Source organism: Antechinus flavipes, chromosome 5 (genome assembly GCF_016432865.1).
Source record: "Antechinus flavipes isolate AdamAnt ecotype Samford, QLD, Australia chromosome 5, AdamAnt_v2, whole genome shotgun sequence".
In the NCBI taxonomy this organism is placed as follows: Eukaryota; Metazoa; Chordata; class Mammalia; order Dasyuromorphia; family Dasyuridae; genus Antechinus; species Antechinus flavipes.
Window position 1 is genome coordinate 39,437,825 of NC_067402.1, and position 20,063 is coordinate 39,457,887.

Sequence of the window (20,063 nt, forward strand, 5' to 3'; positions counted from 1 at the left end):
TGATGTTTCAACTGCTACAGTTTCCTCTTACCAGCCATGTATTTGTAACAACTTCTCCTACAGTTGACTCCACTTCACACCCCAGTAAAGGAACCACAGCATAGTCAGCAATAGTTCTGCTTTGGAGGGGCAGAATTTTTCCAGCATTTTCTTTAATAACGTCGGCAATGCAAGATTCATCTTCTTCACTAAAACCCACAACAAGGAACTTCTTCCGGATAAACAAACCTTCAATAATTGTAGAGGTCTCAGGCAGTGAACTGTGGTTGAGGAAAGACTGGTTATCCCCTTGTACAGTAGTATGAGTGGAATCATTAAAGATCCCAGTTTCCAACTTCTCGCCTTCATCTGAAAAGAGAAAGGGGAAAAAAAAATTCTCAATGGGAGCAAATTCAGATTCCAACTATAATTTGTTGCTGGAGTTAGGCTCATGAGTCACATAAATGGCTTTTTTTTTTTTTTTCAGGAAGTCTTCTCATGTATTCTGAAGAACAATAATATTCAATTAAAGAGTGACAGCAGTAAAGAGAAAAAGAAAATTTTAAATAGCACATTTGCCAATGAACAATAACAAAAGAGCCACACTACGTTTAGCCATCTCAATCTTCAAGGTGCTCTCCCACCCCTGCTACTTCTCTCAGAAGAAATGGCCAGAGAGATAAAGAAGAGACAGAGAGGTAAAGAAGAGACAGATCAGATCAAGCACACATCAAGAAATCCAACATGGAAGTGATATGATGTTGAAAAAACTGAGAATTGATTTTCAAGATATCCTAAAGAAGGGAACATATTGAACAGATATATTATTATGTATATATTTCTGCTGTGTGTATATATATCTGCTACTTCCCCTCGCAAGAAAACCAGCTGGAATCAGAAAGAACATTTAGAACTGTAACCTCATTTTATAAAGGGATAAAGTGATGTCCTAAAGTTAAATGAAATGCTTAAAAATCAGACCAAAAGAAAGAAACAATGCTGGGACTTGAACTCAGGTTCTAGGACTCCAAATAATATACTTTAAAAAAAAAAAAAAACTAAATCACACTTATTTCTGAAGAACTTGTGATAAAGATACTTGAAGCGTCAAAAGAAATTAACAATTTGCACGAGAAAAATTTGCATATTAGCTATTAATATGTTTACACTGTATATATATATATGTAAGTATTGAACAGGAACTGAAGATAAACAATTAAGTTGATCCTACGATAAAAATAAATGCATAAGAAGTCAAGACTAATTGGCATACTGTAAAACTGTCTAGCAACAATTCAAATGTTTATTTCCCAGCTTTTTAACACTAAAATCTTCCCAATGATGCCTATGTGGATGCAAAGCATTATTAAGGGTCAAAAACTCTGAAGATTCAAAGTAACTTAAAAGCTGACTATTATTATTATCAAGGAAACTTACAATAGAGGATGAGGCATAAAAAACCAAACAAACCAAAAACTAATTAGAAAAGAAGGGACAACATTAATAAAAAGCTGAAATTGTATACTGGTACTTGTAGACTTATTTTTAAAATAAGGAAAATTTTTGTTGTCTATTATATACATTTCCCATATTCTTCCCTTAAGCCCTTTTCAGAGGGCAATACTTTTTAATAAAGAATTTTTAAAAAGAGGATGAAATAAGTGCCCCAAACCAATAAACAGACCCCAAAAGTCTGATATTACAAGTTATATTTCATATATGAACACCCATTTCTGAAAAGAAAGGAGATATCTTTTTACATAACTTTTTTATGGTAAAATCTGCCTGGTCATTATAATTTTGTAGCATTCAGATTCCATTCTTTTCTTATAGTTCTTCTCATTTACATTGTTGTAACCACTGGTAGAGCAATGAACCTGGAGTTAAGATCTGAGTTCAAATGTGGTTTCAGACACAAGTTTGTACATCCCTGAACAAGTCACTTAACTTTGAGCTGCCTCAGCTTTCTTATCTATAAAATGGAAATAATCTCAGGACCCACACCTCCCTGTGTTGTCATGAGGATCTAATGAAATCACATTAGCACACAGTATAAGATTTATACGTATATCAACCATCATTACTATATATATTGTTTTCTCATTTCTACTTATTTTCCTTTCTATCAGTTGCTTCGGTGGAAGAGATGTATTCAATTCAGGATCATGAATGTAGTAAAACTAAGTCTAAAATAAGTACAACATAGAGACTGTAATTAGATGATTATTCAGTTTGCTAATACTATAGGAGATCTAAGAACTCCTGATTCAAGAATATCTGAAGCAGAATTCTAATTTGGGCACTTTATTTTTCCAGTTGATCCTACTTTCCCCTTTAGCTATGATGTCAAATATATTGGATTAAAATACTCTGGGAAAAGTTATAGGATAGTTATATGTAGAACTGTTCCTAATTTGAATCAGCTTGATATTTTCCATCAGCTCATACGGGTCTTCTCTTTATTCTCCATGCTTACTTTTCCTTACATCACACTGATATCCAAGCCAATAATGTTTCAGTTTGTTGAGTCAGCCCATTTCTGGGCCCCTACTTTGCTTCCAAGTCCTTACTGCTCCCCTGGCTGTAAGAAGGTGGGCCTTCTGAGTGATTTCCTCACCAAGCCCAGGACACTCTTGGGATAACCTCATCATGCTGTAAAAGATGCCATTATGCTCACTGTGGCATCCCATCAGAGGTCAGACATCTTCTTTCTCACCCACTTGTGAGACTTATCAGTTTTTCTCTACTGTGTACTGGGCACCTTCCCCAACCACAAACCATATCCCCTCCTACCATTTGCTTTTTGGCTTATTTCTGTGTTTTCTCCTTTCCCATTAGATTATAATGGGTAGAGATTGTCTTTTTCTTATTTGTATCCCCAGTGTTTGGGCTTATAAATATTTGTGCCTGTGGAATATTTGTTTTAGTCATATACCTTGGGGTATACACAGAGTAAAGGGTACTCATGGATATTTTAGATATTTTCTTTGTATGATTCAAAATTGATTTCCAAAAAGTTCTACCAATTTACAGTTCCACCAAAAATATCTTAGTGTGTCCATATTTCCACAACCTTTCCAACAAAGATGGGAATTGCCCATCTTTAGTAATTTTTGTCAATTTATTGTATTAGCATGGAATGTCAAAAGATCTAGACAAAGGTCTATAAAATACTGGATGAATTTTCTACAGAAGACTTATAAGAGGACATAGATAGTAATCACAGGACAAGAAGGCATGGATAGGATACATTAGATGAGAGTGCTTGCATGATGAAATTACAAGTAAATCAAATTATTACCGTGAGTGTGTGTATGTGTGTATAAGAACTTATGGTAGGTAGAAGATGTTTCCTCAACAAAGAATCACAAATTTGAACCATAAACAAAATAAACTGCAGTACTGCTAAAATTCTACTTGTTTCACAATGAGGCTAGAATCTCTAACAACTAACTAACTAATCTCTAACAACTGACGTAAGTGTGGTCAAGAATTTTCAAAGGCTAACTCTTTAGAATAAGATTGAGCTGGAAAAAAAAAAAAAAAAAGGCTAACTGGACTAATGTCCACTAAATGGCCACAGACCATAAATCTCATAAAATAAGTTTATGTTCTCCAAAGTGCACTTATTGACATTGAAGAATAAAAGTATCAAATTCTTAATTAAAACCACAATATCCATGAAAGCAACAAGTTGCAAAAACCATAGGAAGAAAAAAAATTTTTTTCTTTGCTGAAGCAATTGGGGTTAAGTGACTTGCCCAGGGTCACAGAGCTAGGAAGTATTAAGTATCTGAGGCCAGATTTGAACTCAGGTCCTCCTGACTTCAGGGCTGGTGCTCTATCCACTGTTCCACCCAGATGCCCTGGAAGAAAATTATTTTAAGAGATTCTAGTCAGCCTGAAAGCTCCTCAACCATGCACCATTACTTTTATATCCTTATCAAGATTTAGCATACTTCTATGCCAGAGAAAGAACTTAAATATTTACCATTTATAAAACATGCCCACTAAACTTTCCTAATGAGATTTGATAATTTTCATTTTCCTCTTTATGGAGATGGCGCCTAAACCTGTGTCCAGACCTAGCCTCTAGCTTCACCATCTGTCTCATTTGAACTAATCTGCCCAATGGACATTTCAAAGTGGTATTCTTGAGGTATCTCCAACTCAAAGTGTCCACCACAGAACTCATCATTTTTCCCAAATCCACCCCTTCTTCCCAACTTTCCCATTTCTGTTAAGGATAGCACTGCCCTTCTAATCAACTAGAGTCATCCTCAACTGGATTTTCCCTCAACTCCACATATCCAATCTGGCCAAGTCTTGTCATTTCCACTTCTACTACATCTCTTACATTCATCTCTTCTCTATTTACAACCACCACCTGAATGAACTCAGAATTACACATTACAAGCTTATTTTAAGCACTGTGCTAAGTGATGGGGATGCAAATACAAATGTGAAATAGGCCCTGCTCTCCAGAAATTTATATTTTAGTAGGGGAGACAAAAGACATAGGGGGATAGAACCTAGGAAAAGGAGTTTTTCCCAAGCTTCTCCCTACTCAAATTCATATTCTATATGGCTGCCAAAGTCTCTTTTCAATTAATTTCAGCAACTCTTTGCTACTTCTAGGATCAGCCATAAAATTTCTATTTGGCATTTAAAGCTCTTTCCAAACTGGTCTCATTTTCCCTTTTCCACTCTTATGACACATTTCTTCCTCCCATGTAACAATGATCCAGACAAACCAGCCTCCATATAATGCTCTATTCCCATGTTTATGTAGCACAACACCCAGTTTCCTAAAAGACTTGACCTAAACAACACCTTTAGCATGAAACGCTATCCCCACATGATTATTTTTTATCTTCTTTGTGTCCACCTCTACATGTGCATAATGTTTTCCCTTTCCTTTAGAATCTAAGCTTTACAACTAGTGGATTCTATTTAGCTTTTTTCTTTTTTATTCCTAGCAACCGGCACAGCACTTGACACACAGCAGATGCTTTAACAAATCTTATTGAAGACAGGAGTTTGTCTTACTTGACTATGTATTTTTGCCACAGGTTTTTGTTTAATTGGGGAAGGAAGAAGGAAAGAACAAAATAATTAAAAAGAAAAAAAAAAACTTGATTGCTTGGAGATTCTGAGGGATATTGAGTTCATCCATAGAGCTGTTTTATTGTCAGGACTTTCAAAAAGCAGTTGTAATCAGAATTAGAAACCTATGTACAGAGGCTGCTCATTGCTGTGGTCAGTTTTTAAATCTTCAAAAGTTGTTTAAAAAAAAAAACAAAAACCCCAATATAAAAGCATCTTTCAATTTAGAAACCAAAACATAAATCCACACTACCCAAAGTTTTAATCTTAGTCTAATCTATAGTGAGATACAAGTAAAATTTACTGGATAGAGTACTGATGTAGCTGGGACTTGGGTTTTAGTTTCAGTTTAGCCACCAAGGAAATAAACTTTAAAAATACCCTTTTAGTGTCTTGAGTTTCACATTTACAAAGGAGATTAACAACTGCCCTCTATCTCACAGGAGTGTTTTAAGGACAAATAAGCTAAATTAAAATAAAAGTTGCTTTTTAAAAATCAAATAACAGTGACATAACAATTTTGGAAACAGTTTTAAGAAAAAGTTATAATTCTAATAAAATCAATCTGACTTATACAAATCTCACCTGTCATGTGGTCATTTACATACTGGGAAAGTAAATCTTCATCAGCTTTCTGATGTTTCTCTGGGCCCACAAATTCTTTCTTGGAAAAACTGTTATTTCTTTTCGAAAGGGTTGATTTCATTCTTGGCTGATCTGAAACAGTTATCTCCACTGGCTGGTAATTCAAATGAATATATGGCTCCTCAGAAAGCAGATAACCTTTACTAAAACATTCCAGTAGCCATTTTGGTCCCACTACATGAGGCCTATGAAAAAAGTAAATACAGTTACAACCCGTTACTTGATATATGAAGACCATTCTTTGTTCAATGGCCTTCTTTACAGAATTTTTATAGCTATGATTATAATTTACAATAAAGTCATTATCACCATGGAAAGTCTATAAAGTAAAAATAGTCAGAACCTGTGTGTTGATTTAGTCCAAAACTGTTTTAATTCATCATCATAATCTCCAACAATAACATGGGTCACATCTTCATTGAGCTGATTAAAACGAACTCCACCACCACAATTAATAAGTCTTCTCAGTTTGTCTAACTTTCTGCCACTAAAACCACAAAGGTATATCTGCAAAAAAAAAGAATTAAAAAATACTGCTTTAGGCTAACGTTTTTGGTTACATTCATAATCTAAATTCTACATAGCCCTTTAAGATCACAAGTATGCTTTTGGATTGGCAAAATCTATCCCCAGGATAACATGATCATGGTTCACATTTACACAGACCTTTTAAGGTATACAAAGCATTTTCCTCAAAATAATTTTGTTTAGAGAATTTGCACAAGGATTGAAATATAATCCTTATTTTACAAATGAGGAAATCGGAGATTAGAATGACCAAGTTAAGTATCAAATCAATTACTTATTCAGAGCTTCTGTTAACCTTTCTACTACACTAAGCTGCCTCCTAAGTCAAAGCTATTTGTTGACCTATTTCTCTTTGAGAACTTGATGCTTTTGCTAATTTAAGTTGCACTAGATCTTTTAAGTCCTATCATCATAGCAAAAAAGAAATGTTCCCTAAGCCATGCAACATCCACTCTACTTTTTTCCTCTTTATGCTTATTGTCTTTTTTCCTGAGATTCAGCTCAAGCCCTACCCTAAGCAGAGCCCCTTCTCAAGAATATGGATTTACAGTGGTTTCTTCTCTCATACCTTTTGTCTGCCTCACACTATTAAAACTTTGTTATATATTGAATATGTTCACACGGAATTCATTCCTGTTCCTGAATCCCAACCCTCTTACTAACTTCCTTTCCCCATTTTTCATCTTCCATTGACTTAGGTTTGAATTTTTGGTGTCCTCTTTGACTATTTTCCTTCATCTCTACAACCATCAGTTGCCATATCTTGTCAATTCTGTCAGTACAACGTTTATTTATTGTTCTGTCTTTACTGATATGACCTAACCCAGGTCTTTCTAGCTCCAAGTACCTTGACTACTTCCACTACCTAACTGGTCTCTTCCTCTAGGTGTTGCCCTCTCCAAACCAACATCCATAAAGCTGCCAAATGATATTCCTACAGCATAGGTCTTTTTTGCCCCACTCCTTAAGAAGCACCAGTGGTTCTCTAAAGCCTCTAGACAAAAAATAAACTATGTGACATTTAAGTTCATTATAAATGAAATAAAATCATGTCACATTTACTAAGCTCAACTATGTGTCAGGCATTATGCTAAACACTTGAGAGCAGTGCCTAATCTCAAGAAGCTCACACTGTAATGGGGAAGTCTCCATGCAACAACTATGTACAAACAAAATAGAAGGAACCTAAGAGGCTAGTGTCACTGGATCACAGAGTAAATAGAAAGGAAAAGACTAGATAATAGGAAGGTTCAGATAATGAAGGACTTTATAAGAATGGGTACTTTCTAGGTAATGACAGTGTCACCTCAGGATAGTATACAAGAGAAATAACAAAAGAAACGACAGGATTTGGCAACAGACTGGATACGGATGAATAGCAGATAGTGAGAAATCAAGATGACTTTTGGTTGCAAAGTCTGGAACAATGGTGATACCCCTGACAGTAGTAAAAAGAAAGTTAGGAAGAGGTGAATAATTGGGAAAGAACATATTAAGTTCATTTTCAGATATGTTGAGTTTGAGATATCTAAATCTCACCCAAGATGTTTAATAGTCAGTCATTTAATAAACATTTGCTAAATGTTTCCTTTGTGCCAGGCACCGTGTTAAGCTTGGTGGGTAGGCAATAAGCACACAATTATGTACAAACAAACTCTATACAGGATAGATAGAAAATAACTGAGGGGGAAGGCACTAGAATTAAGAGATTAGGAAAGATTTCTTATACAAGATGGGATTTAGTTGGGGTTTAAAAGAAGTCTGGGAAGCCAATAAGTAAAAGCGAGAAAAGAGAATCCCAGGCATGGAGGATAAAGAAAGAAAATGCTTTGAGCTGAAAGTGTCTTGTTTGTTAGAGGAATAACAACCAATGTCCCTGGATCAAAAACTATGTGTGTGTGTGTGTGGGGGGGGGGGGGAGGTGTAAGTTGTAACAAGAGTGCAAAGTTAGGAGAGGTTCAGATTATTAAGGGTTTCCAATTATATAACACTGGAGGTAATAAGTAGTCATTGGTTTACTGATTAGGGAGGTAACATGATTGGACATGTACTTTAGGAAAAATCACTTTAGTAGTTTGGAATAGGCAGAGACTCAAAGCAGACAAAAGTCTAGCAGTTACTGTAATAGTCTAGAAGAAATGAGAATCTGTATGTGGGACTGGGGGTGGTGATAAGTGCCAAGAAGGGGAGGCATATTTAAGAGAGGAAGCAAAGGTGAAATCAGCAAGGAAGGGAGGGAGAGAGAGAATTTAAGAATCATCAGCATAAAGATGGCAATTAAATCTATAGGAAATGATGAGGTCATCAAGTGAATTAGTATAGAGAAGAATAGAAGATCCAGAACAGAATCTTGAGAACATCTACAATTGGAGGACTAATCAGGAAAAAGATCCAGCAAAGGAGGCCAAAGAGGTGATAGACAGGTACGAAAACTGGGAAAGTGGTTCCTGAAAGGAGAGGGGGATCAAATGTCAAAGGCTAAAGAAAAGGTCAAGGAGAAGGCGTCCTGAAGAAAAGCCCCTGACTCTGGCTTTCCCATCTCAAAGACTACTGCAGCCGTTCTAAAGCTTTTATCCCTTTTCATATCTCACATGGTATTCCCTCCCTTCTCACACTCTCAGCTGAAGATCTTACCTTCAATGAAAACCCGAGGATCATTCACCTAAGGAAGCTCCCACTTTTTACTCTCCTTCTCTCACTTCCCCTACCTTATCTTTCCTCAGTGTTTCTGGGGTCTGGCATCATTCAACAGAAACTACTTTCTCAAAAGATACAAACCATTTGTTTTGATTATGGAAACGAATGGTCATCTTAGTCCTTATCCTTCTTGCCCTCTCTGTAGCTTCTGTCACTGCTGATCACCCTCTTCTTCTGCATACTTTTATCTTATGAAGGTGATGAAAACCTTTTATCACACTCCCCTCTTTCTCCTCATTTTCCTCTCACCTGTCTGACTCTTCATCTAGATTATGCCTACTAACCACAGGTATTCTCCAAATTTCTGTCCCGGGCTCTCTTCACTCAATGATATCATTAGTTCTTATTCATTCAACACTTAATTTTCTTCACAACACATAATCAACTTGTTGTCAAGCCCTACTATTTTGTACCAAACAATCTCTCGCTCACATCCTTCCTCTTCTTCTCTCTGCTCACGCAGAGACTTTGCCAGCAAGCTTGCAGATTCATCTTTCTGCCTCCAGTCACTGCCTATTCCTATCCCCGTCCATTTTTTGCTTGGCCGCCAAAATGACCTTTCTAAAACACAAGTCTGCCCATATCGTGATCCTTCTTGATATATTCCAATGTTTTCCTACTAACCCAGGATTAAATATCAAATCCTCTGGTTTTTAAAGCCATTTCACTCTCCTCCATCATGTATTCTAGGAATAAGCATCACTTGACTTTTTGCTGTTCTTCACATAGGACATTGCCATCTCCTGACAGAGTTTTTAAATTTCTTTTTTTTTTTTGGTGCTGAGGCAAGTGGGATTAAGTGACTTGCCCAGGGTCACACAGCTAGGACATGTTAAGTGTCTGAGGCCAGATTTAACCTCAGGTCCTCCTGATTTTAGGGCTGGTGCTCTATTCACTGCGCCTCCTAGCTGCCCCATGATACTTTTTTTAAAAATGAGAATATATGCCTGGAATTCTCTCCTTCCTGATTTCTAACTCCCAGATTCAACATTTATTTCAAATCCCATTTTCTGCAAGAGACCTTTTCTGTCCCCATTCTGACCCTCCACTATTATAGTACATTTGTATCTTCTATGTAGAGAGTTGTTTGCATATTGTTTCCTGCATTAGATTGTGAACTCCTTGGATGCAGACTGTTTTTGTCTTCCTTTGGATCCTCAACACTTATTGCAGTATGTGGCACATAGTAATTAAATAGTACTTGCTGATTGGTTGACTCAAAGGCCACAAAAACAAGGCTAATTAGTTAAAATGCACTAAGTATCATAAGAGTTAATTTACAAACATACACGACAGCCATCTAGTAAATCCTCAGGTGCTTGAAATGCGCTGATATCCAGATTTTGTAGATTTTCAAGAAGAGATCCCAATTTGTTGTTCATAATTGAGTTATGTGTAGACTCATTAATGCAACTTGAATTGATGTTAGATATGTGACTGACATCTGAAAGAGTACGACCTACATATCAAAATGTAATGAAGACAAGCATTCATAAATGAAGATAAATAAATCAGGTCCTCACTGATTATGTTTTTCCCCCACTGAACTTGATTTTGCAATCGAAAAGGATTTTTACTTTTCAATAAGATTCAGCATTTTAGCTAGAAGACAAAATATGAAAAGGGAAAAAAAAACTAAATGTGTTATACTACAGAAAGCTAATTTCATTTAAAAGACATTATTAGAATTCTTTCATGCTCTAATAGAAAATCCTCTCCCTTCCCCCACAAAGGCTTATCTTCTAAGTGCTAGGTTTAAGGGCTTAGAATATTTTAGAATTTAAAAAATTCCAAATTTTAATATATGTCACTCTCCATCAAACAATTTTAAGTTTAACATGAAAAATTGAACATAACACCAACAAAAATGAAGATAACAAACTATAACATGTAATAATATAGAAAATTAAACATGAAATTCAGGAATAATTTTGAGTGCTTTTCCATGGATCAATAGTGATATAATAAACCTAGCTGTCATATATCACAAAAACAAAAAACCTAAGCCCTTTATAATTCTGACAACCTATTTTTTTTTTACTGTCCAATTATAAATGAAAAAAAAAAATAGAATACTATGTCTAATTTTTAAGTAAGAAACATCTCAGTAAAACTAATTAAAACAAATTGTTCCATTCAACTAATCAGTACAGAAAAAAAAAATTACTTCATTAAATTACGGTTAGAAACTTACCACTAGCTTCACTATTCTGGCCAGTAGGAGTAGAAGTATCTGGTACGCTCTTTGCTTCTGATCTAGGCTCTATCTTGTACTTGGCTTCATCTTGACAGAAGCCCTTCTCAATACTGTGAAAAAACCACTGGATTGTCACACAATGTACATTCCATCTCTTGGCACATTCATATTTCTGACCTACCAGGTATGATAAGAAAAAAAAATTACAATCTACTAAAAATTCCTTTTATAAAATTTTTTACATTCTCAAGCATAGGGATAAAAAACTGAATTAAAATCACAGTAATAAAAAATATTTTGACACAGAGACAATAATTTATAACACTGATAAGTAACTTACTGTTTTAAAAAGAAAAAATTATTCTATTATCAAGTTGATTCAAATTAGAATCAATTCCACATATAACTTTTCTTTTCTCCAAATGTTTTAATAAAATATACTTCACACCATAACTGTAGAGAAAATGGGATCAAGTAGAAGAATAAAGTGGCCAAATTAGATTCTGTGTCAGATATTCTTGAAAACCAGGAGTTTTTGTTCTATAGCATTAGCAAACTGAAAAATCATTTAATTATAATCTCTATATTATAGTCATTTCAGACTTAGCTTTACATTCATGGTCCTGAATGAGAACATCTCTTTCATTGAGGCAGTTCAGCAAACACAAGCAAAGGTACCAGGTCCCCCTCTCAAGTCTATTTGTACACATATTGAAAAGCTCAGAAAGACATTTACAGGAAAATTCTACATACAGATCTTTATTCTAATGAGAAGCAGCACAGAGAAAGAAAAGAGCATGGACTAGCAGTGAGAAGACATGGGGTGTAGATTTAGGATCTGTGACCCTCACTATTGGTGCTGACCCCAGGTAAGTCATTTAACTTTCCTGAATCTCAGTTTCTTCATCTCTCAAACACAGATAATATTTACACTATCTACTTGTAGGAAGTGTGGTAAAGAAAAAAAAAATTTTTTTTATCAATTCTGACATGAATGTGAGAATCTGCTATTTTAGCAACATAGTAGAGACTCCAAGTTATCTTATGTTAACATATCTATCAAGTTTTTTTTTACATTCTTTGCTATCAATAGCACATCTTCTACTTTCTCTGGTTTCTGGCTCATCATTCTTGGGAAGTACCCATGCATACAGAACACAATCATTCAGTGACTAGACTGACCCTTAAAGCAGAACAAGAACAATTTGATAACTAGTGTTTAGCCAGGAGTAACAAAAATTAGTCAATTTAGTTAAAAAACGAACAACTTTAGCTAATAATATAGAAAACCATAAGATTTGGGAAAGGACTAAAAATGCTACCTACTCTTTTTTTTTTAATGTAACTAGGAGCATGATAATGTATTACAAAGCAAACTTCCAAGCAAACCACATTACCCATATGGTATTTTAACAAAGGAACAAACAAAAACTATTAAGAGACAACAGTTGTCAAATAGTCATTTTTCCAGTCATGTCTTGACTCTTCATAACCCTACTTGGGGTTTTGTTGGCAAAGATGCTGGAGCGGTTGCCATTTCCTTCTCCAACTCATTTTACACTGAACTATCTAGCTACCCTCAATCTGACATCAATAACAACAGTTATTTTTCTGGAAACATTTTTACCTTTTGGTTCATGAACAATGAGGTGTGTGCATTCATTCATTTTCAGCTGTCCCATGTATCGACCTCCATTCTCAACAGTAAGTCGCTGAACTGCCCTTCTATCCAAGCTGCATAAACCAGTCACGCAGATAGTACAGCCGAAAAATAATGGGCATTTGAAATCTTCCATATTTACATCTGTTAACTGTGTCATACATCTAGGGAAAATCAAAGTAGCAGAAGGAAAACCATTTGCTATACAATCCTCAAAATGTTCTGAAAAATTTTACTTGTTAGAAGCAACTAATATTGTATCCACTATTTTCTTCTCATGTTTTAGATTTACTGCAACATATTCAAAGTCATAAGAGGTCTGAGAAACACTCAGAAAAAAATCTGAATCCAAATTTTCTTAGGGGAAAAAAAAAATGACTTACACTTCCACAACCTCTCCCTAAATATACTACTCCAAAATTTCAAATTTCACACTAAGTGTTTTTATCCAGAGATTTAACTTTAAAAAGTTTCAATTTAAAAGCTTGAAATTACCCTCATACATCTCTCACTTAATCACTGCTTTGCAAACAATTAGGAATGCTTTAGCTTAATGGCAATTTATACTCAACATAGCCTACCCTTATTGAACCTGATATACATGTGAGCAATTCTGGGAATATAGTGATTCAAAGGAAAGTAAAAGGAGAGATATTAGGGACCTCAGATGTCATCTAATAAACCTCTTCATTTATGAGGAAATGGGAATCCCAGAGGGGTGAACTTTTTACCTGAACATTCAAACACATTCCAATGAGCCCAAATGCTCTGATTCCAAACTCAATACTCTTTCCACATCATACTGCCTACTACAGGCACTCATCAACATTCTGTGCCTAAGAAACTTTTACCCTTTTGAGTTTGGAAAAGAGAAGGGTGTTGAACTTGTTTAAGATGCTGAGTGATTAAAGAGAGAAGACAATCACAAAACTTTCTCCAAGGAAATCTTCAGATTGGCTTATATGACTTATATGTAATTTTCTAAGTCTTAACAATAAATAACTTACTTCTCTTGTGACTTCTTCCATAATTCTTGTACCCAAGAAGGAAGCATAATAGGTTTCCCTAGATTTGCAGCCACTAAATATTTTTTGCTGCCGACTTCTCCAGCAATGAGGTGGGTTACTGATATACTCAAGTCTCTGCAAACTCGTCCACCCATCATTTGTACATATTTATGAACTTCTTTCTGGAGTACCAAAGGGAGAGATAATAAGTATGTTAACATCACTATCATCAATTTTCTTCAGCAACATTATATTATATCCACAACAAATTCATATTTTATCACTATAACTGTTAAAATGCTTTTTTAAGATGAATAATTTACAAAGAAAAACAATTCTTGATATGATTACCGGCTCTGTTAGAAGACAATAGTTCACCAAGTCTTTTTTTTTTTTTTCCCATTAAAAATCCTGCCTCTAACCCAATTTACAAAGAGCATTTAGAACCATAAGGAGAGAAACAATGCTTTGAACGAGTACTTTGCTATAGTAGCTGGGGCAAGACTTGGGCATCTATGATCTGAAAGGAGATGAAGGGTTATCAGGGGCAGAAGTTAAGGAGTACCAAATTGCAAGTCCTGTTGAGTGGACCAAGTGGGTTACAACTTTTGCATGATATTAACCCCACTTGTGCTGGGTAGTCGACGATCACCTTTTTAACCTCTTATATTGCTAAATCACAGCCTTTTAGTCTGCATGATAGGAAACAAGATACAAAAGATTTCAGAGTATAGGTAGCCAGAGATTCCTATAACAAAGTACACACTGACGTTCTCATTCTACTACGTCTTACCCTTGTTTCTTTGTCGAGGCTTGTGCAAGAAATGGTGACATCGGCCATAACCATGTTATATACCGGGTACTCTGCTTTGGGGACACATCGCTGGTGCTGCATGCAGAAGATAACCACCTGCGGGCCCACGATCCTGCAGCCAAGCTGGGGAGCACACGCAGCCGACTGTCACTTAAGAGACTACGGGATGGGCCCTCCTGCTCCTTCCCCAATCGCGCTCCCTTCCCCAACAGCCGGGGACCCCAAGGGCACCAAGCACCTTTTTGAGATGATCGAAAACGAGGCCGCTGAAGGGGTCGCAGATATAGAGTGAGCGGTCATTGTGGCTAATGTCCAGTGCCTCCTGCTCCGTGATGGTCTGCAAGTACTCCTCCGACTGGAACTCCTTCATGGACTACGGGGTGAATGGACGGGAGGCTGGCCAGCCGCTCCAAGCTCCGGTGATCTCCGGTAGAAAACACCCCGCCCGCCCCCCGCCCCCGAGTCCCGCCCCCAGACCCCGTGGCGCTCACCCCGAGAGCTGCGAAGAAGAAGTCCGAGTTCCCTGGCGCCTTCACGAACTTCACGTAGTACGGCTCTCGGTCATTCTCGGACATCGTGTACCTAGGGGGGCGGAGGGATCACTGACGGCTACGAACCCCGGAGGAAGCGCAGGCCACGGGCGGCTGGGAGGGGGCGGGGCCGGCTGAGGCCTCCAGGGGTTCGAGCTCCGGCTGTCCCCTGGCCCGGCCCCAACCCCGCTCTTGGGACAGCAGACCAACGGCAGCGTCCGCCCTGCCCCGCCGTCCGGCGGCAGCCCCTCGAGCCACCGGCTCTGCCCCGCTTGCCCCTCGGGCCCAGAGCGGACACACAACGGTCGCTCTCAACGCCGCCCGCCGCCCGCCGCCCTCACTCACCACCCCGGGGCTCCGACGTCCTGAGGCGGCGGCGGCGGTGGCTGCAGACCAGAACGAGGCTCGGGGGTGAGGCAGCCGATGAGGCGTGCGGAAAAACCCAGCGCGCGACAGGGACTTGAGGGGGAGGGAAGGCGAGCAACTACGGAGCCCTGGGGCCGAGTTTCGCGCCACTCTAAGGGCTTCCTCTTCCGTCAGGTGGCGGAAGTGACGGAGGGGAAGGCGTGTGCTGAGGAGAGAAAGATTCCCCCCCCCGCAGCTCAGCTAGATTTATTTGCCAGCTTTCATCTTTTCCCACTAGGCGGAAGTGGCGCGATTCCCCGCTTCCGGGGAAAGGGAAAGACCCAAATTCAGTCACTTACTTCGGGCCCTCGCTGGTCTCCAAAGTTGTTTTTTCTAAACCTAATCCCGGAGCTTTGCCTGGCCCGGATTGTGGCTAGGCAGCCGGGATCAGGAGCCCCGCAGAGCGAACCCTCGTGGTCGGCGGGACCCTGGTCGTGGCCGGACCGACGCAGCGCCCAGGAGAATCGGGGAGGGGGTGGGGTGGGTGGGAAGGTTTGATTTGGATCTTGCCAAAAAGCTATACCCTTTTCTTCCCCTTATGGTCCTATTGTTTAGTTTGTGACCCGGTTTGAGATTTTCTGGGCAGGGATAATGGGATTGATGAGTGTGATTGAATCCCCTCAATTCCTAGTGGTCATGAAGTTAATGGCAATAAGAGAGCTGTTAAAAATCCCCTTTAATGGGTCTCAGGTTTAAAAGTGAATTTACTTATTCCCGAATTATTAATTGCAAAATGAAAGTTTATTGTTGGATAGAAATCAGTTTGCTGAGGAACTGACTTCTATAGTGGCAAAGACCTATTGGGGAAATGGAATTTGGCGCTGAGAATGCTTTCTCATCGGGCAAAAGGGTTCCTAATAAGTTGCTTGGGCCTCTTGCAAAGAGCAAGTCCAGATACTGCCCTTTTTAAAGAGCCCTGGGGCTTCAGGACTCAGGTTCCCAGGCTTGGATGCTTATCAATTTTCAACCCAGATCTCCTATTGGAATTAACAATATTTCAAAGGGGTGCTTTTGACCAGGATTTCTAATTGAATCAAAGGCTCTGGCATCCCTGAAAGATAACTTATTTGGGGAGGTGGTGGGGAGTATGCCTTCCCCAGGTGGGATTGAGACTCCAAAGGGATCACAGAACAAAAGGAACTACAGTTTCTTAAAGGGAACGTAACCTCTGTAAAGGAAATAGTTTGTTTCCCTCCCTCTTCAGAATGGCTTACCATTTCCTTCTTCTGGTATTTTACAGATGAGGAAACCGAGGCATCAGATCTGAAGTCCAGAAGATGAGGCAGTGCTCCAGGGTGCTTCTAACCTCTGCTCCCTGTGGCCCTGACTAGGCAATGGGGGTGCACATGTGGGGAATAAGGGAATAGGGATGTGGGTGTGCAGAGCATCCTTCCTCCTCCTCCCTCCTCTTCCCAGAATAATTAATTTTGTGTAGGAAAAAAATGATGATGACTTTTACAGGGATCAGTACAAGTATGATGAGTGGATCAGTACTTGACATTGCTGCAGGCAAGGGCCTAGTTCTTGTGCTGGGCTTGTTGGTCTGACTCGAGATCTGTCTGGTCTCACACAGGCACTTCTTACACTTCTCTTGGGAGCCCCCAGACCTTGGCTGACTCACCTTGGCCTTTCTCCCCTGTAGGTGTAGAACCTCTGCCTTTCATTGGGAGTGGGGAGGCCTAGTTCTGAATTAGAGAGAAACAGTTGTGAGCATGGGCCCTAGTATCTCTAAATCTGCATAGCTTCCCAGCAAGCCATTAGTGGCTGAGTTAAGCAAAATCTGTTGAAAATCTCAACCAGAAACAAGTTAATACACAGGCAAATCTGAGTTGGGACTTTGTTGAGTTTAGATAAAGAAGGCAGTGAACAGTTCCACCCCTGGATCACACTACAATGAGAGTATTGAAAACTTTTCAGGCCCCTACCTGGAGCTGTGAAATCAGCAGAAGGATGCAAGGACAGAAGCTCAGGGTAAACATTCTTCCCAGTGTGTAGAGATCAGTACTAATATAAAGTTTAGAGTCAAGACGTAGACTGAAAGAGTAAATAAAAGAATAACCAATGGACTAGTTATACAGTATATATATATACAACAAGAAATAGTGAGAGCTAATACAGTTTGAGCACAGGAGAAAAGAACTCCAGAACCTCTAAAAGCAAAGCCTTGTAAGAAAATGCAGGTTGTCTATAAATCCAAAAATAAAAAAAAATTTCTAGAACTAAAGCTCAAAATTCTAAAAACCAAAGAGGGAAATTCTGTGAAGATCATGGAATAAGACAAGAAATTACTTGACTCTCCTAAATCTCCCTACAAAAAATATAAAACATTTTGAGTGGCAGAAATAATTTAAAGTCGGGCAAAGTAATAGTCCATCTAAGTAAAATAAAGTTTGAGGAAGTTCTTCAAGATCTCCTGGAGTAATAATTTGATTGGATTGAAGTGCAAATACCTCCAGGCAGATACAATGGAATCAACAACAAACCTGTAGGCAGCTTCTGGAATTTTCACTCTGGACAGCCTTGGGATTTGATACTATTAGATCCTGGGAACCTACCCCTGCTAGATGCTGGATACGGGTGCACTCATCTGATGCAACCTTGGGCTATAGCGATGGCTGAGGAAGAATGAACCTACCAGGTGAGTATAGTCTCAGAGGGCAAGGAGCCAGTTGACTGTGGATACTTGCACAGTTTCTGGTTTTGGTTCAGGGCAGAGAGGTGAGCTGAAGCTTCCAATTACAGAAAGGATCACTGGGAACAACAGTGATCAAGGTGACAGTGTTGCAGAGGGATCTGATTGTGACTCAGGGCCTGAGAGAAATACTTCAAGTTAGCCCTCTGGATAGATGTCAGAAAAAAACAGGCACAAAAAAAACTTGAAAACTGAAATATTATTCTTCCACACCTGGGACTAGAGCCCAGCAAAAAGCAGAGAATAAGCCACTAAAAACCCCATAAAACCCCAACAAAAAAACCCACCATCACCACCAAAAACACCAATTATAAAATGAATAAGCAAAAGAGAACTCAACCATTCATAGCTACTGTGGTGACAGAGAAGATCTAGATTCAAACTCAGAATATGAAAATTAAAACAGCTTCTGTTTCAAAGTAAAACACAAAATGATCCAAGCCCAAAAAGTTTTTGTAAGAGTTTAAAAAGGACTTTAAAAATCAAGAGAAGTTTAAAAAAGAAAGTTAAAAATCAAGAAAAATTAGGGGGGAAAGGTAATGCAAGAAAATTATTAAAAATTCAACCAAATGGAAAAAAAAAAAGATCCAACTAGAGAAGAAAATAACTCCTTAGAATTGGATGAAGAGAGTAGATGCCCATCAATTGGAGAATGGCTGAATAAATTGTGATATATGAATATTATGGAATATTATTGTTCAGTAAGAAATGACCAACAGGATGATTTCAAAAAGGCCTGGAGAGACTTACACGAACTGATGCTGAGTGAAATGAGCAGGACCAGGAGATCATTATATACTTCAACAATAATACTATATGATGATCAATTCTGATGGACGTGGCCATCTTCAGCAATGAGATGAACCAAATCAGTTCCAATGGAGCAGTAATGAATTGAACCAGCTACACCCAGAGAAAGAACTCTGGGAGATGACTAAGAACCATTACATTGAATTCCCAATCCCTATGTTTTTGTCCACCTGCATTTTTGATTTCCTTCACAGGCTAATTGTACACTATTTCAGAGTCTGATTCTTTTTGTACAACAAAACGGTTTGGACATGTATAATTATTTTGTATTTAATTTATACTTTAACATATTTAACACATATTGATCATCCTGCCATCTAAGGGAGGGGGTAGGGGGAAGGAGGGGAAAAATTGGAACAAAAGGCTTGACAATTGTCAATGCTGTAAAATTACCCATGCATATAACTTGTAAATAAAAAGCTATTAAAAATTTTAAAAACAGAAACAGACTGAAATTAAAAAAAAAAAAGAATTGGATGAAGAGAAGCTAATGCCTTCATTAAGACACCAACGAATAATGAAACTAATATACATATTAGCCAATAATAATGAAACTAATAAAAAATAAGAATAAAAAAAATAGAAGAAATTGCGAAAGTTCATTAGAAAAACTGACCTGGAAAACACAGATACTGTAAAAATTGTGTACTCCCTGAAAATTATGATCAGAAGGAGTAGATACTATAATTAAGGAAAATTGCCTCATAATTTTAAAAGGAAATGGTAAGACAAATAGAAAAGTCTATCAATTACCACCTGAAACAGATCCCAAGGTAACTTGTAGGAATGCCATACCTAAATTTTGAAGCTCTCAGATCAAGGAGAAAATATTGCAAACAAGTAAAAGAAAATGATTTAAATACTGTGGATTTGAAGATTGAAGGTCATGGAGCAATATATTCTGAAGAACTAAGGAGTTGAGTTTGCAAGCGGAAAAAAACACAGCAAAACTATTATCTTGAATAGAAAAAAAATTGGATATTTATTGAACAA

At 38.0% G+C, this 20,063-nt stretch overlaps 1 protein-coding gene across 2 annotated transcripts in view; it reads right to left on the reverse strand.

Moving 5' to 3' along the window:
- TOPBP1 (DNA topoisomerase II binding protein 1) overlaps positions 1-15,692 on the reverse strand; it is a 43,207-nt gene extending 27,515 nt beyond the window's left edge. Inside the window, exons 1-11 of one of the 2 annotated variants that reach the window (XM_051962660.1) lie at positions 15,509-15,692; positions 15,125-15,215; positions 14,872-15,006; positions 14,613-14,756; positions 13,820-14,001; positions 12,780-12,976; positions 11,150-11,329; positions 10,245-10,399; positions 6,074-6,237; positions 5,671-5,915; positions 32-348 (exon numbers count right to left, since the gene is read on the reverse strand). In XM_051962660.1, coding sequence (XP_051818620.1) covers positions 32-348; positions 5,671-5,915; positions 6,074-6,237; positions 10,245-10,399; positions 11,150-11,329; positions 12,780-12,976; positions 13,820-14,001; positions 14,613-14,756; positions 14,872-15,006; positions 15,125-15,208 — 1,803 coding nt within the window. In that variant the 5' untranslated portion in view covers positions 15,209-15,215; positions 15,509-15,692. Of the gene's footprint in view, positions 1-31; positions 349-5,670; positions 5,916-6,073; positions 6,238-10,244; positions 10,415-11,149; positions 11,330-12,779; positions 12,977-13,819; positions 14,002-14,612; positions 14,757-14,871; positions 15,007-15,124; positions 15,216-15,508 lie in introns of both variants that reach the window. The other variant, XM_051962659.1, reaches the window with a different exon arrangement.
- Between the last annotated feature and the right edge of the window lie 4,371 nt (positions 15,693-20,063).